The 25,474-nt window shown below is 38.7% G+C and overlaps 1 protein-coding gene across 1 annotated transcript in view; it reads left to right on the top strand.

Annotated features, from left to right (window-relative positions):
- The window catches only part of LOC124612557 (radial spoke head protein 4 homolog A), a 497,314-nt gene that overhangs the window by 275,673 nt on the left and 196,167 nt on the right, over positions 1–25,474 (top strand). The window contains exons 5-6 of the mRNA XM_047140832.1: positions 1,055–1,074; positions 4,548–4,672. Coding sequence (XP_046996788.1) covers positions 1,055–1,074; positions 4,548–4,672 — 145 coding nt within the window. The remainder of the gene's footprint in view (positions 1–1,054; positions 1,075–4,547; positions 4,673–25,474) is intronic.

Genomic DNA, 25,474 nt, shown 5'->3' with positions numbered 1-25,474 from the left:
AAGTTGACTCTGCACTGTGTGGTAATGGTTGGTTAACTATTGCAGTAGTACAGTATAATGGCAAAAAATTTAAAACAGTTCCAGGACTTTAGACATTTAATAGTAGCGATTAATTGCCTATCGTACTTTTCAGATTGCAGAGGTATATGGGTAATCCTACTTTACATCTACAGTGCCATTAGTATTAAGGACAAGCAATCATTGTGAAATTAAGGAACAGGTCTTGTATTACTTGTTTTTATATATTTGTTTTGCATCTCACTATAGTTCCAATCTTACCTCCCTGTCTTTTGCAGTTTTTGCTGGTTGGTAATGTTTCCTTGTCTAGTGGCTTCCCTTCGTTTTGTTAACCCAGTGGACCAGGAGAGTTTCTATTTTGGTGCATGATCAGTCTTTGGGATAGCTAATTGTTGTGCTTTTTGAAGCAGGTCCTTCAGAATGTGAGCTTTATGGTCTATGCTTCCATTGACTGTATGAAAGGGAAGTTCTTCAACCATGTTCCTTAATTTTTGCGTGTCAGCCTTGTTTAGAAGAGGTCATCATTTTGCTGGTGTTAAGTTTGTGTGCTCATGTTTGTGTATGTGTTTGTGTGGATGAGTATGACCTTGTGGCCACTGTGTGTGGCATTTTCTAGTACTTCCCATTTGCAGACGTATGTTACGGACTTCGCATTTGCTAGTTAGATGTCGATATTGCTGGATCCTCCTGCATTGTTGAGTATGTAGGTGCTTATCCTGCTTTGTTTAGAACAAAGAGGCTGCATACATGTATTGTGTCAACTACAATTTGTCCCCTATTGTTTGTTCTGTCTGCATACCATATAGACGAACGAGCATTGATGTCACTAAGAGTGAGTAATCTTTTGTCCTTAGAAAATCATGCTGTATCTCTTATTTGGTCAGTACAAGGCTTTATGTCATATGAATAGTGTGTTACATGTACGTGATAATCCAAAATTCTTCTCCATGTGTAATTTCAGCTGTGGTTACATGTTCAGAACAAAGTTTTGTGATTTTTGTGACTGTGTAATTTATGTTCACTATTACAATTGCAGCCTTGGCATTTTGGGTCCTGGTAATTGTTACAAAATGTTTGGGAAGGCCTGGAAGTCTCCCGCCATGCATACAGGGTGGTCCATTGATAGTGACCAGGCCAAATATCTCACAAAATAAGCATCAAACGAAAAAACTACAAACAACGAAACTCGTCTAGGTTGAAGGGAGAAACAAGATGGCGCTATGGTTGCCCCGCTAGATGGCACTGCCGTAGGTCACATGGATAGCAACTGTTTTTTTTTTTTTTTTTTTTTTAATAGGAACCCCCATTTTTTATTACATATTCATGTGGTACGTAAAGAAATATGAATGTTTTAGTTGGACCACTTGTTTCGCTTTGTGATAGATGGCACTGTAATAGTCACAAACGTATAAGTACGTGGTGTCACATAACATTCTGCCAGTGCAGATGGTATTTGCTTCGTGATACATTACCCGTGTTAAAATGGACTGTTTACAAATTGCGGAGAGGGTCGATATCGTGTTGATGTATGGCTATTGTGATCAAAATGCCCATTGGGCATGTGCTATGTTTGCTGCTCAGTATCCTGGACGACATCATCCAAGTGTCCGAACCGTTCACTGGATAGTTACGTTATTTAAGGAAACAGGAAGTGTTCAGCCACATGTGAAATGTCAACCACGACCTGCAACAAAAGATGATGTCCAACTAGGTGTTTCAGCTGCTGTTGCGGCTAATCTGCACATCAGTAGCAGACAAATTGCGCGAGAATCGGGAATCTGAAAAACGTCGGGGTTAAGAATGCTACATCGATTCCACCCGTACCATATTTCTATGCACCAGGAATTGCATGGCGATGACTTTGAATACCGTGTACAGCTCTGCCACTGGGCACAAGAGAAATTATGGGACGATGACAGATTTTTTGCATGCCTTCTATTTAGCGACAAAGTGTCATTCACCAACAGCAGTAACATAAACTGGCGTAATATGCACTATTGGGCTACGGAAAATCCACAATGGCTGCGACATGTGGAACATCAGTGACCTTGGCAGGTTAATGTGTGGTGCGGCATTATGGGAGGAAGGATAATTGGCCCCCATTTTATCGATGGCAATCTAAATGGTGCAATGTATGCTGATTTCCTACGTAATGTTCTACCGATGTTACTACAAGATGTTTCACTGCATGGCAGAATGGCGATGTACTTCCAACATGATGGATGTCTGGCACAAAGCTCGTGTGTGGTTGAAGCGGTATTGAATAATAGCATATTTCATGACAGTTGGATTGGTCGTTGAAGCACCATACCATGGCCTGCACATTCACTGGATCTGATGTCCCCGTATTTCTTTCTGTGGGGAAAGTTGAAGGATATTTGCTATCGTGATCCACCGACAATGCCTGACATCATGCGTCAGTGCATTGTCATTGCATGTGCGAACATTACGGAAGGCGAACTACTCGCTGTTGAGAGGAATGTCGTTACACGTAATGCCAAATGCATTGAGGTTGATGGACATCATTTTGAGCATTTATTGCATTAATGTGGTATTTACAGGTAATCATGCTGTAACAGCATACGTTCTCAGAAATGATAAGTTCACAAAGGTACATGTATCACATTGGAACAACCGAAATAAAATGTTCAAACATAACTATGTTCTGTATTTTAATTAAAAAAACATATCTGTTACCAACTGTGTTCATCTAAAATTGTGAGCCATATGTTTGTGATTATTACAGCGCCATCTATCACAAAGCAAAGAAAGTGGTCCAACTAAAACATTCATATTTCAGTATGTAGTACACAATTATGTAATAAAAAATGGGGGTTCCTATTTTTAAAAAATGCAGTTGATATCCGTTTGACCTATGGCAGCACCATCTAGCAGGCCAACCATACTGCCATCGTGTTTCCCCCTTCAAGCTAGGTGAGTTTCGTTTTTTGTAGTTTTTTCGTTTGATGCTTATTTTGTGAGACATTTGGCCTGGTCACGATCAATGGACCAGCCTGTATATGGCTCTTGGAGACAGAGTATATCTGCCTATACCTCACACAGACTCTGCACTATCACTGAATACAATTTACTTTTGGATTAATGGGTTTAAACATGGTCACGCAAGTGGTGAAGATGAAGCTCACTGTTGCTGTCCAATTCAGGTGACCACAAAGGAAACCATTGGCAGAATCCATGAGATGGTAATGCAAGACCACCAAATAAAAATTTTTGAGATTACTGAGAATGTAGGCATCTCAACTGAATGAGTGCATAAATCCTGCATGGAGAATTGCCTAGGAAGAAGCAGTGTGTAAGTGGAATGGCCCGATTGCTCACAGTTGACCAATACAACATTTCAGTATAGTGTTTGGCTGTGTTTAGTTGGAATCTACAAGACTTTTTGCACCAATGTTGATGAAAGCTTGATCCACCATTACAACCAAGAGTCATAATTGCAGCCAAAACAGTGGGCAAAGGCTGGTAAAAGTGCACCTAAGAAGGCAAAGACCATATTGTCAGCTGATAAGGCAATGGCCACTATCTTTTGTGATTTGCAAAGAATAATCCTCATAAATTAATTGAAATATGCAGACCCAGAATTGGATCCTATTATGCTTCATTTTTGGATAGTTTGAAACTTGCATTGTCTGAAAAAAGACCAATGTTGGCATGCAAAAAAGTACTCTTTCATCAGGATAATGCACCATGTTGGGTTGCTGGGAAGGAATTTTCGTCAGGATTATGCACCATCCCAAACATCAGCTATGACAGTGGTGAAAGTGCATGAATGGGGTTTTGAACTGGTTTCTCATCCACCCTGTTCACCATTTAGCCCCAAATTACTTCTTCCTGTTCCCTAACTTGAAACTTTTAATTGCTGGGAAGGAATTTCCATCAAATGAGGAATTGATAGTTCCAGACAATGAGTATTTTACAAGGTTTAATGGAACCTGTTTTTCTGATGGGATGAGGAAAGCTGGAGTATCACTAGACCAAGTGCAAATCCCTCAAAGGAGACTACGTCGAGAAGTAAGGTAAGTTTATGAAACACACATATTTTTCTCGCTTTTTTACCAAATTTGTCAAACCATCCTCATAGTTCTAGGACAGAAATTCTGTAATTAATTTTTAATTTTGCCTTTTTCAAGTTCTACAACCACAGACTCCTTGCAACTCTTGTACTGTACTTTAGTCCCCACCCACGGTTCACTTTACATTCCCTGGCATCAACATAGTTCTTGTTTATTCTCTCATTCTTGTTGTTCATCAAGAAGTATTATATTTTTCTTCAATTCTTGTACTGACATAACTGTGCCATGGGTCTGTCCTTAATCATGAGACAGAACAACGATTAATTTGTGCCCATTACAAATACTTATTGAATTTTTAGGAACAAGAGAGACTGGAAGAAGAACGAAGAGCAGCACTGGAAGAAGCTGAGGCAGAGGCAGAACAAGAGGCTAAACCTGAGGAGATTGTTCCTAAAGCAGAGCTAGGAGAAGAAGGTGAAGAAGGCGAAGAAGAAGGTGAAGAGGAGGAAGAAAAAATTAAACTCAAACCTGCACCAAAGATACCACGACCACCTAAATCCATGTATAAGAAGCCACCTGATGTGCCACCAGAAAAAATAGGTGAAGGCACAAATCAAAAGGTAATCAGTATTTTTATTTATTTCAGTAGTGTTGAAGAGTTACAGGTTATCTGAGTAGATCACAGCTGTCGAGCCACATGAAGTCATAGAAGTTGTCCAATACTTTACCAGTGTATGGGGGTATGCTAATTATTATCCGCAAAGTAGTTATAAAAGTTTATTTTAATCAAATAGGAAACTTACAAGAACACCAGTTTTGACATAATCTCCTTACATTTCAGCGCACTTGGTCCATTGTTGTTATAGCTTCCTGATGCCCTCATAAAAGGTTTTCAGTTGAGCTGTGAGCCAGGAATGCATCGCTTCTTTCACTGCTTTGTCTGAGGCAAATTGATGGCCCCCTAATGCCTGTTTGAGTGGACCAAACAAGTGATAGTCAGAAGGGGCAAGAACAGGACTATATGGAGGATGATCCAGTACTTCAAATTTGAGTTTCTGGAGTGTTTCAGAAGTGTGGGCAGCAGTATGCAGATGGGCATTTTCGTGCGACAATACAACGTGTTTTGACAGCAATCCTGGCGTTTGCTTCGAATGTTAGGCTTTAGCCTAACAATAAGCATCTCACTGTAATGTACAGTTTATTGTTGTGCTCCTTTCCCCATAATGTCCCATTACTGGACCTGGTGCATCCCAAAAAACCGTAAACAACAGTTTTCCTGCAGACATTTGGGTCTTGAAGTTTTTCTTGCATGGCAAATTTGAATGTTTCCATTCCATACTCTGTCGTTCACTCTCCGGCTCGTAATGACGGATCCGTGTTGCATCACCAGTAATGAGTCTGTCTAAGAAGTTGTCCCCTTCATTATAATAGTGATCCAAATGTTTTTGCAGATGTCAAAGCACATTTGTTTATGCAGCTGAGTGAGTTGTTTAGGGACCCATCTTGCACAAACTTTATGAAACCCAAGTCTGTGTGGATGATTTCGTAGGCAGAACCATTACTAATCTGCAGACAATGTGCCACTTCATCAATAGTTAATCGTCTAAGAGAATCATTTCATGTGAACACTCAATGGTTTCTTCATTTGTGGTGGTAAATGATTGTCCAGCTCCTTCATTGTGCGTAACACTTGTGCGAACATTTCAGAATTTTTCAATCCATTCATAGACACTCTGTTGTGGCAAAACACTGTTCCCGTACTGTACCAAATGTCTTCGATGAAATTCTTTGGTGCAAATAGACAGTGGAGCAGCCATGATTAACAGCACAGGAGCAATAACGAAACTAACCTAGCAGCTTGAAAATTGCAAAGATATAACAAATAAACAAAGCATGTGTCATCAACATAAAATGACAGTACTACCAAAATAAACAAAAATATAACTTAAGTTGCAGTTAATAATTGACTTACCCTCGTACCATACTTCTATCACGAGGTACCACATTTTGTAATGGATATTATGCAGTTGTTAGGGCCATCTGACACATTACCAATGTAGGGTAAGTATGTAGTTAATTTTGGCATCTCTTCTGCACTCAAATTGTTCACATACTAAACCAGTTGTATGTATGGAAAACATGCGTGGCTTCCCTGGAATGGTAAACATGGATGACGTAACTCATCATTTAGATTTTCCATGTTCAAATGTAATGGCCTCTTTGTATCAGTTCTCCATCATGCAGTAACAGTTGTGAGTGACTGAAATGAAGATCAGCAGGCATAGGCATGAGTTTTCCATGTTTGAGAGATCCGTCTGTTCTGAACTGAGTGATGACATCCTGCAGTGACTTGTGTCTTAAATTTAAAAGCCTTTATTATGAAGGGATTACCCACAACTAGTAAGAGAGAACTTGTAACAATACATTCAGTGTCATATATATATACTTTACATATAGGAAAATTTTCTTCAATTTTTGTAATTTTGTAAATTAATATTTCATTTTTGTAATGAGTTGCAACTTTCATGTGGATTTGTAGTATCCGTTTTTGTTCCATGCAGTGTAAGGACCAATCCATGTAAAGGTCTAGTCAGTAGAAACATATTAGCAGAGTAATTTAGAGGCATTATCTGATTGGAACAAACTCATTAATTGCACACACATTAACAGGATAAAATTAATACAAGATATTATACGCAGTAAAATACCCAAAAGTCCATAGTTATACTATAGCAGTGCGAAAGATTGATTCTGAATTCTCACAATTCCACTAGAATCGTGCCTGCAAAGAATACAAAACAAAAACTAATAAACTTCATATTTGGTCCAACATATTGTAGTAGCAGATGGTGACGAGAATTTTCTAGAGATTTTGTGGTCATATCTGCCAGAATTCATTTTGAATGTACTTGCTCCACAGTACATTAAGGCTGACTATTTTCATCTTGTAAAGTGTGTATATCCTTCATAGCTACATGGACTTGTTCTGTTTTTGTACTCATGTCATTAGGGAGCACTTGGCAATTTTTCAGTGGTGTTAGTACTGAATTCTCAACAGATTCAGTATGAAAGACTTTTCATGCTGAATCTGTTGAGAATTTTTTCCACATAGTGTGTCTCGTATATCCATGACATTCATTATGGTTTCCTAGCAATTAGGATGCCAAATCAGTTAATAGCTTCACCAAGATCTTTCAGCACGAATTTGTCTTGTAGTTTGCCTTTGAAGACTTTTTTTCTTGTGGATTATTAATGAAAATTAGCATGTAGTCCACACAGATGGTAACTATTAAAATATCTTAACCTTCTTAGCAGCTGTCTTGCTTCAACCTATATACTGTTATTTTTTAGTCTTTTAATACCAGTATCTTTTATTGTCTTTGTAAATGGATGTACTTTTGGAATTTTCAGATATATCTTTTCATGTAAGTCATCTTGTAAGAAAACCCTTATAGCAAGACCAGGTTTAGCAGCCATAGTAAAGAAATGCCTTAGTGAGTTATATTTAATAACTGGTATGTATGTTTCATCCTAGTCCTGGCCTTGCTTCTGAACAAATCTTTTTAATACTACCTGCACTTTATATAATGCTATGTAACATTCAAATCTTTTTTTAGTTTTAAAGACTTATTTTGGCATTTATTGGTATCTTGTCTGAAAGTAAATTGGCAGACTCCCATGTGTGACTCTTTTTGTAAGACTGGGAATGCTTCTTGTATGACTTCAATCACTTTTCAGAATTTCTGAGATCCAGTGACAAGGCCCAGAGTTAGTTGACCTGTTTAGACTGATAAGTAAAAAAGTCATGCATCTTCTTTTGATTTCAAATTCTTGATGACTTTCATATTGGGCGATGCTGCAGTTGCTCATTACCATTAATTACATTGCCACTGATTGGTTCCTGACTCACTATCTACAATATTAGGAGAAGGATAGATTGCTATTCTCCATAAAAATGACCCACTGTGTTGCAGACAGGCAAACAGGCACAGTGAAAAGACTGTTACACATAATAGCTTTTGGCTAAAGCCTTCTTCAGCAAAGAAAACTCGTGACCATAGTCTGGCTGCCGAGTCTGGCCTTGGCAGCCAAGGAATGTGGTCGTGTGTGTGTGTATGTGTATGTGTGTGTGTGTGTGTGTGTGCTGTATGCTGTATGCTGTATAATTCTAAAGAAAGCCTTTTTGGCTGAAAGCTTACTTGCTGACAGTATTTTCGTTGTGCGTTTCTGTAACTCAACATCTTTTCTCTACCAGGAAGCTATTTTTATCCTTTTCTTGTACAGTGACTTAACTGCAGTAATCTTCAGATACTCCATAAATCTCCCAGTGATAAATTATTGTTTACGTATATACACTGAGATGTTACTCAACTCAAAATAGCACTCTTTAATTTAATATGCTGGTATTTTATCATATCCACTAGAGTTTTTTATATTGTAAATATTTTGTTGTCCACAGAATAATATTCTGGGCAGAACTGAGAATATTTAAAAGTTTTCCCTGGCCAGTGCCAGCGGCAAAGCTGAAGATGTCAAGGCAGGCTGGTATGCAGTATTAGATTAGATTAAATTAGATTAATTATTCATTACATAGACCCACAATAGAGGGGATCCTCCTAGGTGTGGAACATGTCAGATAAACACATTACAAAAATGGAATTAGAAAAACTTGAGTTCCATTAATTTTAATGATCCTCAGTCAATAAACAGTAAAATTATGTACACGAATTAAAATTAAACTTCTAATATTTACAGGTTTAATACTTACATCTGCTTTCATTAAATCCATCATTCACACAGTAGCTAGTTACTTGGCTATTACAACCAAGTTGTTGTTGTTGTTGTTGTTGTGGTCTTCAGTCCTGAGACTGGTTTGATGCAGCTCTCCATGCTACTCTATCCTGTGCAAGCTTCTTCATCTCCCAGTACCTACTGCAACCTACATCCTTCTGAATCTGCTTAATGTATTCATCTCTTGGTCTCCCTCTACGATTTTTACCCTCCACGCTGCCCTCCAGTACTAAATTGGTGATCCCTTGATGCCTCCCTCAACCAAGTATTGTCAAAAATTAAAGTAAATTATTGATTTCAGTGATCCTCAGTTAAGAACAGTCAAATTATGTACAATATTTAAAATTAAACTTCCACTATTTACAGACTTAAGACTTACATCTGCTTTCCATACATCCATCATTCACACAGTAGGTAGTTACTTGGCTGTTACAACCAAGTATTGTCAAAAATTAAAGTATAATAAATTTTCATTAAAATGGTCTACTGCACTTGTTGAGAAGTCCATGGATGGAATAGAAAGAGTTGGCCACCAAAAATTCTTTTAAATTATTTTTAAATTGTGCCTTGTCTGAAACTAAACTCTTAATGGTTGCTGGTAACTTACTAAAAATATGTGTTGCTGGATACTGGTCTCCTTTCGGTCAAGAGTAAGAGATTTTAAATCTTTGTGTATATTGTTCTTATTTCTAGTATTGATACTGTGTACTAAGCAGTTAGTTGGAAAAAGAGATGTATTATTTGCAACAAACTTCATAGCTGTGGTTAGTATGCCCAGTTCTTTGAATAGGTTTCAACATGATGTTCTTGGATTTACACTACACGTTACTCTTATTATATGCTTCTCTAATCTAAAAATTTTTCTCGGTTTGTGGAGTTACGCCAAAATATGATACCATAATGGAGTGAAAATAAGCAGAATATGCGAGTTTTTTTAAAATTTACATCTCCTATGTCTGACATCATTCACATTGCAGACACAGACTTGTTTAGGCACTTCTCTTTTTCCTCTTTTTTTTTTTTTTTTTTTTTTTTTTTTTTTTTTTTTTTTTTTTTTTTTTTTTTTTTTTTTTTTTTTTTTTTTTTTTTCCAGTCTACTGACTGGTTTGATGCGGCCCGCCACGAATTCCTTTCCTGTGCTAACCTCTTCATCTCAGAGTAGCACTTGCAACCTACATCCTCAATTATTTGCTTGACATATTCCAATCTCTGTCTTCCTCTACAGTTTTTGCCCTCTACAGCTCCCTCTAGTACCATGGAAGTCATTCCCTCATGTCTTAGCAGATGTCCTATCATCCTGTCCCTTCTCCTTATCAGTGTTTTCCACATATTTCTTTCCTCTCCGATTCTGCGTAGAATCTCCTCATTCCTTACCTTATCAGTCCACCTAATTTTCAACATTCGTCTATAGCATCACATCTCAAATGCTTCGATTCTCTTCTGTTCCGGTTTTCCCGCAGTCCATGTTTCACTATCATACAATGCTGTACTCCAGACGTACATCCTCAGAAATTTCTTCCTCAAATTAAGGCCGGTATTTGATATTAGTAGACTTCTCTTGGCCAGAAATGCCTTTTTTGCCATAGCGAGTCTGCTTTTGATGTCCTCCTTGCTCCGTCCGTTATTGGTTATTTTACTGCCTAGGTAGCAGAATTCCTTAACTTCATTGACTTCGTGACCATCAATCCTGATGTTAAGTTTCTCGCTGTTCTCATTTCTACTACTTCTCATTACCTTCGTCTTTCTCCGATTTACTCTCAAACCATACTGTGTACTCATTAGACTGTTCATTCCATTCGGCATATCATTTAATTCTTCTTCACTTTCACTCAGGATGGCAATGTCATCAGCGAATCGTATCATTGATATCCTTTCACCTTGTATTTTAATTCCACTCCTGAACCTTTCTTTTATTTCCATCATTGCTTCCTCAATGTACAGATTGAAGAGTAGAGGCGAAAGGGTACAGCCTTGTCTTACACCCTTCTTAATACGAGCACTTCGTTCTTGATCGTCCACTCTTATTATTCCCTCTTGGTTGTTGTACATATTGTATATGACCCGTCTCTCCCTATAGCTTACCCCTATTTTTTTCAGAGTCTCAAACAGCTTGCACCATTTTATATTGTCGAACGCTTTTTCTAGGTCGACAAATCCTATGAAAGTGTCTTGATTTTTCTTTAGCCTTGCTTCCATTATTAGCCGTAATGTCAGAATTGCCTCTCTCGTCCCTTTACTTTTCCTAACGCCAAACTGGTCATCACCTAGCGCATTCTCAATTTTCTTTTCCATTCTTCTGTATATTATTCTTGTAAGCAGCTTTGATGCGTGAGCTGTTAAGCTGATTGTGCGTTAATTCTTGCACTTGTCAGCTCTTGCCGTCTTCGGAATTGTGTGGATGATGCTTTTCCAAAAGTCAGATGGTATGTCGCCAGACTCATATATTCTACACACCAACGTGAATAGTCATTTTGTTGCCACTTCCCCCAATGATTTTAGAAATTCTGATGGAATGTTATCTATCCCTTCTGCCTTATTTGACCGTAAGTCCTCCAAAGCTCTTTTAAATTCCGATTCTAATACCGGATCCCCTATCTCTTCTAAATCGACTCCTGTTTCTTCTTCTATCACATCAGACAAATCTTCACCCTCATAGAGGCTTTCAATGTATTCTTTCCACCTGTCTGCTCTCTCCTCATCTGCTCTCTCCTCTGCATTTAACAATGGGATACCCGTTGCACTCTTAATGTTACCACCGTTGCTTTTAATGTCACCAAAGGTTGTTTTGACTTTCCTGTATGCTGAGTCTGTCCTTCCGACAATCATATCATTTTCGATGTCTTCACATTTTTCCTGCAGCCATTTCTTCTTAGCTTCCCTGCACTCCCTATTTATTTCATTCCTCAGCAACTTGTACTTCTGTATTCCTGATTTTCCCGGAACATGTTTGTACTTCCTCCTTTCATCAATCAACTGAAGTATTTCTTCTGTTACCCATGGTTTCTTCGCAGCTACCTTCTTTGTACCTATGTTTTCCTTCCCAACTTCTGTGATGGCCCTTTTTAGAGATGTCCATTCCTCTTCAACTGTACTGCCTACTGCGCTATTCCTTATTGCTGCATCTATAGCGTTAGAGAACTTCAAACGTATCTCGTCATTCCTTAGTACTTCCGTATCCCACTTCTTTGCGTATTGATTCTTCCTGACTAATGTCTTGAACTTCAGCCTACTCTTCATCACTACTATATTGTGATCTGAGTCTATATCTGCTCCTAGATACGCCTTACAATCCAGTATCTGATTTCGGAATCTCTGTCAGACAATGATGTAATCTAGTTGAAATCTTCCCATATCTCCCGGCTTTTTCCAAGTATACCTCCTCCTCTTGTGATTCTTGAACAGGGTATTCGCTATTATTAGCTGAAACTTGTTACAGAACTCAATTAGTCTTTCTCCTCTTTTATTCTTTGTCCCAAGCCCATATTCTCCTGTAACCTTTTCTTCTACTCCTTCCCCTACAACTGCATTCCAGTCACCCATGACTATTAGATTTTCGTCCCCCTTTACATACTGCATTACCCTTCCAATATCCTCATACACTTTCTCTATCTGTTCATCTTCAGCTTGCGACGTCGGCATGTATACCTGAACTATCGTTGTTGGTGTTGGTCTGCTGTCGATTCTGATTAGAACAACCCGGTCACTGAACTGTTCACAGTAACACACCCTCTGCCCTACCTTCCTATTCATAACGAATCTTACACCTGTTACACCATTTTCTGCTGCTGTTGATGTTGCCCGATAGTCATCTGACCAGAAATCCTTGTCTTCCTTCCACTTCACTTCACTGACCCCTACTATATCTAGATTGAGCCTTTGCATTTCCCTTTTCAGATTTTCTAGTTTCCCTACCACGTTCGAGCTTCTGGCATTCCATGCCCTGACTCGTAGAACGTTATCCTTTCGTTGATTATTCAATCTTTTTCTCATGGTAACCTCCCCCTTGGCAGTCCCCTCCCGGAGATCCGAATGGGGGACTATTCCGGAATCTTTTGCCAATGGAGAGACCATCATGACACTTCTTCAATTACAGGCTTGTGGCCGCTAAACGTTTGGAAGAGCACAAGATAAATTGTAGAAGAGGAGAAACGGAATGATCAGCTGTTGCGGGGCATGCTCTCCAACCAGGGAACCACAATATTCGTTTCGAGGCGACGCAAGTACAGACTGTTTATACACAGTTTGAAGTTTCCTGTAGGTGCTCTGTATGTGGCTACTATTATAAAGGACCTATTATGAAATTCTATCTCTGTTGCACATGCTTCTAAGTGCTGCTCTAAGCAAACTTTATTAATCTCAGTATTCTTAAATTTGAAACTGTTTTTAACAAATGTGGCAACTCCTCCTTTCCCCATATTTTGTCTACAGAAGTAAGAGGCTAACTTAAATTCTGTAAGGTTTAACATATCTATACCAGTGGTCACATGATGTTCAGAGAGGCAGATTATATCAACTGGGTTCGATGACTCTAATTCATCAATTCACATAAGTAGTTCATTAACTTTACTTCTAAGCCCTCGAATTTTTTGATGCACTAAAGATAGTTGGCATTTCACATTTACCGAGATGAAATCGGTCGGAAATAAAATTTCTGCTGATTGCTGTAAATTTTTAACCAACAGCTGTGTTTGTTGATCGAATGTGCCAGGATTATGCTTTTTTTTATTTCTTTCTCAAACTGAAGGTTCGTTTCAATCTTTACTTCTCTCCGAACTTGAGTTCGTTCTGTCCTACCAATCCTAAAAAAGGTGCTGCTCCAACGCCTATGACTACTTGTATATTACCACTCATGGCAGACCCCGCACCCGACCCAAGTAGCCGTTTCAACTCCAAATTAACTCTCCCAACAGAAGAGTTTAAATGAGGTCGGTCATGGCATCTAAGAATAGACACAAACTCAACACTGCTATGTCACAGTGCTGATGCAATCTTTGCCAGGTCACACTCTATATTGTGCCCAGGGTATCTGTGAATATATTGCCTGGCCCACCCACAATAACCACGGTGTCTTCCTTGGTAAAATCTTTACAGAGTGAACCTAAATCCTCTGTCACCTGACCCAGACCAGCACTAGGTTTAAAAAAAAATTGTGACCTGGTATTCTGATCCTAACTGGTCCTACACCTCCTACACCTCTGGCATGTGAACTACCTAACAACAAAACTTTCTTTCTCTTTGCTGCCTTCCCTACTTTCTTATTCAATTTTCTAGTGAAAGTTTGTTGTGCCCTCTCTACACCTACCTCTGTCTGAGGCTCATCAATTTTTAACAGAAGCAACAGGTCAAACTTATTCTTCACATTCACCACAAAGCTGTCTGACAAAGTTCTAGGTCTGTTCCTTCTGTTACCTGTTGCCACTTCCCACCTATCTTTACCCTTCTCCTTCCTTAACCTGTTCAGATTTTCCCTAGCCTGCTCTAACTGTGCCTGAAACGCAGCAATTTTCCCCTCCTGTTCCGCTATTTTCCTATCTCTACTGCATACAGAACCACTGATGAGTCTGATCCACTTCCCCATTTCCCATGTCACTACAATCACCCCAAAGGAAAAAACTACTGCAGCCATCACACCAAACCCCAGAGCTAACAATTCTATGGCACGTCAGGCACTTTTCACTCATGGTAAAAATCTTACTTTAGTGAGAATAAGTCAAATTAAATTGAAAGTTCCTGGCAGGTTAAAACTGTGTGCTGGACTGAGACTCGAACTTGGTACCTTTGCCTTCCATGGGCAAGTGCTCTACCAACTGAGCTACCCAAGCACAACTCATGCCCCTTCCTCACAGCTTCACTTCTGCCAGTACCTCGTCTCCTACCTTCCAAACTTTACTTTAAATTACTGAAAAACAAGAAACTACATTTACAAAATATTAGGTCTAGTCTCAATTGTATGTAAACAAACTTACTTCAGTGACAGTAAGTTAGTTTACCAAAAAAAAGGAAAAACACGTTTACAAAAATTAGGCCTAGTCGCAACTGTATGTAAACAAAGCTACTACCGTATGTGCAAAGTATCCAGATACCGGAACTTAAAATTTACACTGTGTTTCACAAAATAAGAGTTAAACAACAAAGGGATATGCTTTTCTTAACTTGCTGGAATGGAACAGAGCAATTAAATGAGATTCTATAAGTTTTACTGCGCTAAAATGTATGCAAGAATACAATCGTAACCCTACTTTATATTCCTTTCACATTTTCTGGAATAATAAGCAAAGAGAAGTGATACCTTTAATTGTAAGCTTGCAAAACACACTAACACATGTATTAAACTAGTTTCCTGAACTAAACTGAGTTTTATTACAGTCTAAATCACTTATCTGTACAGCAGCACAAAACTCACGTGTCTCGCCTGGTGCAGGGCTACCAACTCACTATATTGGAATCCCAACAAGGAAGAACAGCAAGTAGCATGGGCACACCACCAAGTTAATTTGCCACACACCATGATTGAGGTTCTGACTCAACACAGTGACCTCATGGATAAGGGAGCATAACATCATTCTGTTGACCATGTACACTGAAGTAATAACGCAGAAGTTGTACATGAGAGTGGCTTTTTCCACACAGTAGCCAAACTAAATAAGCCTGAAGGGAAGAACTGGAAAGTGATATTGTGGTACAGAGCACTGACAGATTCGGAAAACTAGGGCACAATCATTAACTTTTGCTGCACGATAATGTCATTGGTGTAGATCGACCAGCACAAATACTCTGTCTCCCAAAGCTCATTTCTCAGTTTGCAGCTCACCAATCCCAAGGTGGACTTCATCCACAGTCTGCCTAGATGAGTTCAGTCTATGATGCAGCCATTGGCCTGGACTGAAGGACTCAGCTGCCGTGGGCTTCTGCCATCTTCTTCACCTCGGGTGCCTCCTATCACCAGGTCCCATAGACCTAGCTGATGGTACAGTACCACGAGCCAAGGGGAGCGCAAAAAGGTGTCCCCCCCCCGCCGACCTGCATCTATGATCAATGATCAGACAATGGCATCACCTGCCTCTCTTTCGTCGAGGAAACACAACTTTTTGCGACTGAGACAACTTCATACACTGCTGTTGGATGCCTTTCCTGGGGTGTCACGTATGATCTCTGTGAATGTGCCCTGGTAACCTGTTAGCCCTGCTGCTGGTAGCTGTGGTCAGCAATGCATCCGATCATCAACCTCCTGTGACATAGCTGCCAGCTGCATGTACAGCCCCATCGCTGTTTGGGTCAAGGCTGCTAGGTGTGCAGGTGTCAGCACATTCTGGCGTCGTGTAAGCTTCACCTGATCACCTGGCTTCTCGTCACCTTAAAGAAGACGACTATGTATTCTATTAACAATGTCCTACTAGTGCCTTGGGCATCCAACAGATCCTTGTGCCTGCATTCCACCCAATGTTATCCTGGCCCTGTATAAATTTTTGGTAGTCATTACTTTTAATGGTGTAGTGGGGCATGTCCCATCATAAAATATTGCTAATTGGGATCCGCAACAAATAGGACTAACAGGGGATACTGAATGTATTTTTCTGTTAAAGATGCTTAACCTTGCCTTTTTTTAACTGTAGGTAAATTGGAGCACATTTTTCATTCCCTGCCTGTTTTCCTAAATTTCATATCTGTTTTTCTATTTGAGGGGTTTAATCTTGCATTTTGTAACTTTAAGTGAATATTCAGGCAGTCTGTAGTGCAGTAGTTGCTCGTTTGTTTGTTTTGAAGACAAGTGACCATTCCTTTCAGCCTAGTAAGTCCCTCAGTCAGGCACCAGATATCACATGTTACACATTTCCAGAATGGCAAGTTTCCTGTGTTTTTCTAATAGTATATTTCTCAAAATTTTTGTACTTTTTCTATTTAAGAGGTTTAATCCTCCATTTTTTTAACTGTACATATAAGTTCAAAAAGTTTGGAGCACAGTTTTCATTTCTTCTTAACAGCCAGCTGCACCGCTCATTAAAGCATAAGAGTCCATTGGTGACAAGTCAAGAGGGTTGCAAGTAGCATATCTAGGTATCTGTCTGCTTTTACTGTTTACTTATTCAATTAGTTGTACTAGGATGGGGAGGGTGTGTGCACGCTACATGCTGATGCAAGAACAGCTGGCCCCAGTTCGCAAGTAGCTGAATGCACTTTTGGCTACAATTTTCCATCTCCACCTTGGGGTGTTATGGTGATGTAATATTTCACTCATTGTGTGGGGTCATCAGGTGTTGCTTGTCTTACCAATTGGCTCACCAACTAAGGTACACCATGTGGTGGACTGCTGCCATAGCAGGATAACATGTTTCTGTTGCATGATGCAGAAGGCCATTGTGGAGACTGCTCCTCTGGCCTCGACTATTCACCCTGCATGTGGTCATTCTTTCAACAAGGTCCGATCAGGCAAAGGTGGGCAGGGTTTTGCTAATTATTGGGAGCTCCATTGTTAGGCTCATTGTGGAGCCCCTTAGGGAGACAGCTTTTAAACCTGGAAAGGAAGCTAGTGTGTACTCGATATGTCTGACAAGGTGCCTCACCTGAGATGTGGAGGAGACTTTGCCTGTGGCTATCGAGCATGTGGGGTGCAGCCGTGTGCTAGTTGTGGCTCACTTCAGCAACAATGACACCTGTCGCATTTGTTTGGGATCATCATCTATTTGTGCAGGTGGCAGGTGAAAGTGGTGAAGACCGCTGGTTTTGTGTTTGTGGCTCAAGCAGATCTCACAATTTGGAGCATTGTTCCCAGAGTTGATAAAGCTCCTTTGCTTTGGAACCGAGTGGAGTGTCTCAACAAAAGCTTCATTGGCTCTGTGACAGTCGTGACAGCAGATTTCTGCCCTGCATTATCAAGTGGGGAATTGTAGGACTCCCCTTGATAGGTCAGAGTACTTTTGTAGTGCACATGGGGATTTTTTAGGCTAGGAAATTGTTTGAGGTACTCTGATGAACACTCACCAGGTAGAAATCAGACCACGTTCAGAGTAAATAGTCTTTGACTATCGAAGTCTTATCAGGAGATTATTGAAGTATTCACAGCAGTTTCCAAATTTACTGCCCTCTGGAAAGTTTTGGGATCAGATTGTTCTTGGATTTAAGTGTCAGGAAGTCATTTCTGAAAGTATTTGTATGGAGTGTAGGCATGTATGGAGGTGAAACATGGACAATAACTAATTTGGACAAGAAGAGAATAGAAGCTTTCAAAATGTGGTACTACAGAAGAATGCTGAAGATTAGATGGGTAGATCATATAACTAAGGAGGAGGTATTGAATAGGATTAGGGAGAAGAGAAGTTCGTGGCACAACTTGACTAGAAGAAGGGATCGGTTGGTAGGACATGTTCTGAGGCATCAAGGGATCACCAATTTAGTATTGGAGGGCAGCGTGGATGGTAAAAATCGTAGAGGGAGACCAAGAGATGAATACACTAAGCAGATTCAGAAGGATGTAGGTTGCAGTAGTTACTGGGAGATGAAGAAGCTTGCACAGGATAGAGTAGCATGGAGAGCTGCATCAAACCAGCCTCAGGACTGAAGACCACAACAACAGTAACAATTGTTCTTGGGTCTGAGAGATGGCTGAAACCTGAAGTAGAAAGCACTGAGATTGTATTGTATTGTATTGTATTGTATTTATTGGTCCAGTAAATCTTACATGTACAGTACAGCACATCAGATATTGGACAGGTCAAAGTATATCTTACAATTAAAACACTTTAGAAACTAGAAAATTATGTTCACAAAATTTTACAGCACTTCATATACTGGGCAAGTCAATGTGTAAGTTATAATTAAACCACATTAGAAACTTGAAGTTTACAACTGAATACATGTATAAGCCAATATTAACGATTAAAGTATTTGCATGATCCTCTCTTAAGCTCTAAGGATTTTTGAGGAACTCTTCTACACTATGAACTGACATGTACACTAGAGAATTACATTCACAGAATTTTACTTCATATACTGGGCAAGTCGCTATACAACTTATACTTGAACCCCATTATAAACTTGAGAATTACATCTGAATGTATTTATAGGCCAATATTAATGGTTACAGTATTTGCATAATCATCACTTAGACTCTCGAGGATTTTGGAGGAACTCTTCCACACTATAAAAGCAATGTGTCAACAGATATTCTTTTAATGCTGCTTTAAAATTTTTTACATCTGTCATTACTTTAATTTCTCTTGGCAATTTATTGTAGATAATTTTTCCATGGTGTAATGTTCCTTTTTGGCACAAACTGGTTTTTGTATGGAGTACATGAAAGTCAGTTTTCTGTCTTGTATTATGATGATGAACATTTTCATTTTTGGGGAGGATACTAGGATTTGTTATTGTATATTTCTTTATAAACATTGCACTTTCAAATAGGAAAATGCAAGGAAGGGGAAGAATCCCCAGCCTTTTAAATAATGGTCTACATGGTTTGTTCCTTTTTATTCCAGCCATGATTCTCACTATTCTTTTTTGCATCCTGAATAGTTTTAGGCAGGATGGCGAGTTACCCCAAAAAGTGATCCCATATTTTAGGACAGAATGTATATTAGAATAGTAAACTGTCATTAGACAGTCCTTATGACAGCGGTTTTCTAGCACTCTCATTAAATAACACATGGTACTTAGCTTCTTTAATATGTTGTCAATGTGAGTTTCCCATCTAAGATTATCCTGTAGCCAGATCCCCAGAAATTTTGTATTAGGCACACTTGCAATATCCGTGTCTGACATCTGAATTCTTATATCCTCTTCAATGTTTCTCTTGATATTATGAAAATTTAATGCTACTGTTTTGCTTTTATTTATTATTAGTTTGTTTTGGTTGAACCAGTTTACAACATTTGTTAATGCCTCAGACAGTCTTGTCTGTAGTATCTCTGCAGTCTTCCCGCTGACTAATATGCTTGTGTCATCTGCAAACTGGATAGTGCTATGGTACTGGTTGGCTGATGTTAGGTCATTTATATATATCAAAAATAGGATGGGGCCAAGTACCGAGCCCTGAGGTACTCCATATTTTACTGCTTTATAATCAGAATAATGTCTTGTTGATTTATTTTCTTTGTGAAAATGTATTTCTACTACTTGCTTGCGGTCAGTAAGATATGATCTAAGCCAGCTGTTAGGCATACCTCTGATACCAATTCTTTCAAGCTTCTGCAGCAATAGAGTGTGGTCTATGATGTCAAAAGCCTTAGACAGATCAAGGCATATGCCAGTTACTTTTTGTCCACTATCAATTTTTTCAAGTACTTCACCCAGAAATTCATATATTGCTGTTTCTGTTGATCGGCCTTTCCGAAAGCCATGTTGGGTTATGGATAATATTTTGCACTTTTCTAGAAAATCTAGCAACCTCTTATGAAAAATTTTTTCTAGTATTTTAGAAAATGTAGATAGCAAGGCAATAGGTCTATAATTGGCCATGTCTTCTTTCTTACCCTTTTTGAACAGTGGTTTTAGTTTCACTGTCTTTAAGCAGGAAGGAAAGACTCCATTTGTTAATGAACTGTTGAAAATGTGGGCTAATGGTATTGCAATGAGGTCCCCCACATTTTTAATGACATAATCTGGAATCTCATCCACACCTGTTGAAAATGTTGTTTTTAACTCTCTTATTGATAGTATAATTTCCTTAGGGTTGGTTGGAGTAAGAAATAGGGAGTTGCAGTTTCTATTTTGATTGGATGGTGTTGTAGCAGGATTTTTATTTGAAGATTTTATGTCAGATAGTAATTTTTCACTAATATTTGCAAAGTATGTATTAAAAGCATTGGCTACTTCATCTGGATTTGTAATTTTTTTGCCATCTTGGATTACCTGGAGATTTCCATTTTGGGAGGTCTCGTTTCCTACTTGTTCTCTGACTATCTTCCACATGGCTTTCATTTTGTTCCTGGCCATTTTTATATGGTGATCATTTGTTGTTTTTTTAGATTCTTTTATGACTTTGTGAAGCACTCTCTTATAATTCTTGAAATGCACCAGAAATTCTTCTGTAACATTTTGTGTTTTTGAGATTTCATAAAGTCTCCTCTTTTCAGCACATGATATTTTAATGCCTTTCGTCAGCCATGTAACATTTCTTTTTTTAGTTTTTAATGTTTGGTTTTTAACTGGAAAAGAAATATTGAAATAATGGGAGAATATTTCCATGAACTTGTCAAACTTTTTACATGTGTCCTCATAGTTGTCTATATCATTCCATGTTTCTTTTTTCAGTAAATGCCTGAAGTGTTCTAGGTTGTGCTTGCTAAAATTTCTACCTTTTCTTGTCATTTGTTGTTCAGTATTTCCTGCAGTGTCTACTGGGAATTCAATAAACTGTGCATAATGATCACTGAAGCCTGTATTCATATTTCCAGATTTGTATAAATATTTATCTGTATTTATTAGTAACTGATCTATAGCACTGCTTGACGATTTGGTGACTCTGGTGGGGGATTTGATAATTGTATGTATGTTGTAGGTTTTTAATAAGGCCTCAAGGTTTAATCTGTCTTTTGAGTTCTTGTTGAAATCTATATTAAAATCACCACATATGATGGTTGTTTTACTAACTATTTTTATACTGTTAAGTGCCTTCTCAAGATTTTCAACGAAAGTAGTTACGTTTCCATCTGGGCTTCTATATATGCAAATAACAATTATATTTAAATTTGTCAGTTCTGTAGCAGAAATTTCGAAGTTTTGCTCTTCCCCTAGCTGGTTAGTGAACTTTAAATTTTCGTGTTTGACGTCCTCTCTAACATATATGCATGTTCCTCCATGCATGGAGGTTTTCCTACAAAAAAAAGATGAAAGGGTAAAGCCCTCTATCCTTGTGTGATGTAACGTATTTTCGGATAACCAGTGCTCACTAACACATATAACAGTCACTTCTTTTAGTTCATCCGATAACAATATTTCTATCTCACTAACTTTATTTGATAAGGATTGTACATTTTGGTGCAGGAGCATAAATTTCGACGATGACTTATTTACTAGGTTGTTTTGGCCTACCTTATGTTCGACAGCTGCACATGACATATCATTTTTAACACTTTTACAATTGAAGTTTTCTTTCCAGAGCGATGTTTTAGAAGATGAAATCAACATTTCTCTGGAATCACTTGCCATAAAAAACGTTGTGGTTAGGTTAGGTTAGGTTAAAGTCATAGAATATGTGTCAGAAAGACACGTTATATGCCATAGGAGGGGAGTGCTCATTGCAGTTGATAAAAATATTGTTTCTATTGAGGTCAAAATTGAGTGTGACAGTAAAGTTATATGGTTACATATAATAGGTCTATGTAAAATTGTGTCAGTTGCTGGATATTTTTACTGGCCACCCAATTCCACCATGACAGTTTTAGAGTCATTCAAAGAAAGTATGTGGTTAGCAGTGTGGAAATAACACTGTTCGACATGGGTTCTTTTTCTGATATTAAAGTATGTGCTTCTAGACCATTTTACCGTGGGAAATTCAAATATGTAAACAAAATATCGTTGTCAGGGATACTTTTTATGTAATATGTATATATATGTATATTCACAATTTATGGCAAACACAGAGACGTTATAGAGAAATACGGATATGTTGCCGCATCCAGTAGTGATAGAACGTGATAATTTCTTGTGCAACAGCAGGTGGGAAGAATCAGACATCATTAGGCTATCCCCCACCACACCTATGTCATTAAGACCACCTGAAACATCTCATTAACTCGAACGGCGACAGCCGGTCGCTGCCTCGGCAGTAAAACTTCGCGCCTCCTAGGGGCAGGTGCATCGAGTTTACAACAGAGGTGTTGGCCGCAATTTGTGTCAGTCTTAACGAGTGGGTGTTTTGGCTGACAAGTAACTGCCTGTCATATTTCTGGGTACGGTTGAAATTTTTAGTTCCTGTGTGTAAACTGATTGAGCCTGGTGCTAAAGGTAAATCGACTGCTTGTTTTTACACATCAGCGTTCCTCTAGTTCCCTACTATTAATTTAATACAGGTGTATTACCAAAGTATTTTTAAATTTGCAGAAATGCCACGTCGTCGTGGATGTCGATATAAGCCGGACAACTTCTGCTACATCTGTGCGAAGTTCACTTTTGCCAGAAATAGGAAGAAAATTTCTTCAGTCATAAAGAAAGCATACAAACATTACTTTGGAGTAGAGGTAGGAGACCAAGATAAAGAATGGGCATCACATTTCTGTTGTGCTACATGTTACTGCAAACTGATTCGGTGGTGGAAAGGTAAAGAGAATGTTTGCTGTTCCCATGGTGTGGAGGGAGCCTAAGGACCATGTTACTGATTGTTATTTCTGTCTAACAAACATTCTGGATTTTACAAACAAAAAGTCAAAGAGGCACATTGTTTGCCCGGATCTGCCTTCACCGAGAATACCAGTGCAGCATTCCGACAGCCTTCCAGTACCTTCAAGAGCTCGAGGTCAAATTCCGAGTGACAGTGGAATAAGTAGTACTGAAGAAATCACAGATGATGATTCTTTATATCACTGCACAAGTGAGTCATCGCCACATTTGTTAACACAGGCAGATTTAAATGATTTAGTGCGTGATCTAGGACTTCTTGGTTCAAGATTACAAGAGTATAATCTACTGCACCAAAGTACTAAAATCAGTGTGTTCAGGCACAGAGAACATGCCTTTATTTCTTATTTTTCAACTGACGAAGCACTGACATTTTGCAATGACGTTGCTGGCCTGATGAAAGTGCTGAACTTCAGTTATATTTCACAGGAATGGAGACTTTTCATAGATGCATCGAAAACAAGTCTGAAGGGTGTTTTGATCCATAACGGAAATAAAATACCCTCTGTTCCAGTAGCTTACGCTAGTTTGACAAAAGAGAATTACGAATTCGTACAAAGGATGCTAAATTCATTAAAATACAATGAACACAAATGGAAAATATGTGCAGATTTCAAGGTAATTGCTATGACACTGGGAATGCAACAAGGCTACACAAAGTATGCCTGTTTTCTTTGCGAGTGGGATAGTCGAGACTGAAATTCTCACTACGTGAAAAAGAAATGGCCTAGGCAAAGATGGAAAGTTGGCGAAAAGAATGTACAATGTGAAAGTCTGGTAGCTCCTGAATATATACTACTTCCACCGCTTCATATCAAACTTGGCCTGATGAAACAATTCGTGAAGGCCATGGATCCAACAGGCTGTGGGTTTGCATATCTAGCTACCAAATTCCCGCGTCTTTCAGCTGCAAAAATAAAGGAAGGTGTATTTGTAGGCCGACAAATCAGGGAGCTGCAGAAAGATGCAAATTTTGAAGCATGGTTAACTGATAAAGAAAAAATCGCATGGAACTGTTTCAAAATGGTGTCGGAAAACGTCCTCGGAAGAAGAAGAGCTACTAACCACAAAACAATGGTGAAGGATATGATCAAAGCATATCAGGATTTGGGGTGCAATATGTCTTTGAGGGTACATATGATGGACTCTCATCTGGACTACTTCACAGAGAGTTGTAGTGACGTACCGGATGAACATGGGGAAAGGTTCCATAAAGACATTTCTACCACAGAACGGTGCTATGAAGGGAAGTGGGTACCTTCTATGTTAGCAGATTATCGCTGGAATATCATTCGAGAGAAGAAAGATTCACAATACAAGAGAAAAAAGTGATGTGCATTACAAGGCAGTGGCTCATTGTTTGTCAATTTTCTGTAATTTCTCATGTCAAATAAATGCTTCAAAGTGTATACACAAAGGTTACTGTGTTATATGTTAGATCCCCCCCTCCATTAATGTGATGAACTTATAACATCATAAAGATGTGCATTTGTTTGTCGAATTTCACCTCACCGTTGCTGCACTATATCAGAAACTGAAAAGAGATATAAAATTGCGATTACTCATAAACTATCCCTGACAGAGAAAAACCAAAAACAGTTTTCAATTCAGCACTCAAAATACAACTGGGATCACAATACTTTTTATCAGAAATAGAAAAAAAGGTTTTTTTTTTGTAGAACAGTGATAATCAGATCATGCTATTCTAGTTGCAGGGAACTTCATTCTACCAAACACAGACTGAGACATCTGTGGGATGATTATATGGGCTACAGACAGACAGTCTTCCTAAGTAATTTTGAACCATTTTCTGAAAACTGTCAAGAGCAGCTAGTTTGACAGCCCACATGCACTGAGAATATCTTAGACCATGTAGCTAGAAACAGGCCTGGCCTTATCTGCAGTGTCAGTATAGAGACAGGGATTAGTGAACATGATGTCATTATGGTGGCTATGGTTACTAAAAGTTAATAAATCACTCAAAAGGGATAGAAGAGTGTTTCTGCTAGAAAGAGCAGATAAGCAGTTGTTAGCATCTCACTTAGACAATGACCTGACATCATTAGGTTCTGGTGTAATGGGTGTAGAGGAATTACTGGCAAAATTTATATGGACTGTAAATCATGCTTTGGAGAAATACGCACCCAGTAAGTGGATTGATGACAGAAAAGACCCACCATAGTTTAACAGCCAAATTCAGAAAATACTGAGTAAGCAAAGGCTGTTACTCTTGTTGTTCAAAAGAGAAAATGCAGATGACAACAGCTTAAAGATTGGTAGAGAGTTGTACATCTGTA

This window comes from Schistocerca americana, chromosome 4, assembly GCF_021461395.2.
Source record: "Schistocerca americana isolate TAMUIC-IGC-003095 chromosome 4, iqSchAmer2.1, whole genome shotgun sequence".
NCBI classification, from domain to species: domain Eukaryota; kingdom Metazoa; phylum Arthropoda; class Insecta; order Orthoptera; family Acrididae; genus Schistocerca; species Schistocerca americana.
Note: the sequence above shows the minus strand (reverse complement) of the source record. Positions and strands in the feature narration are given on the sequence as shown.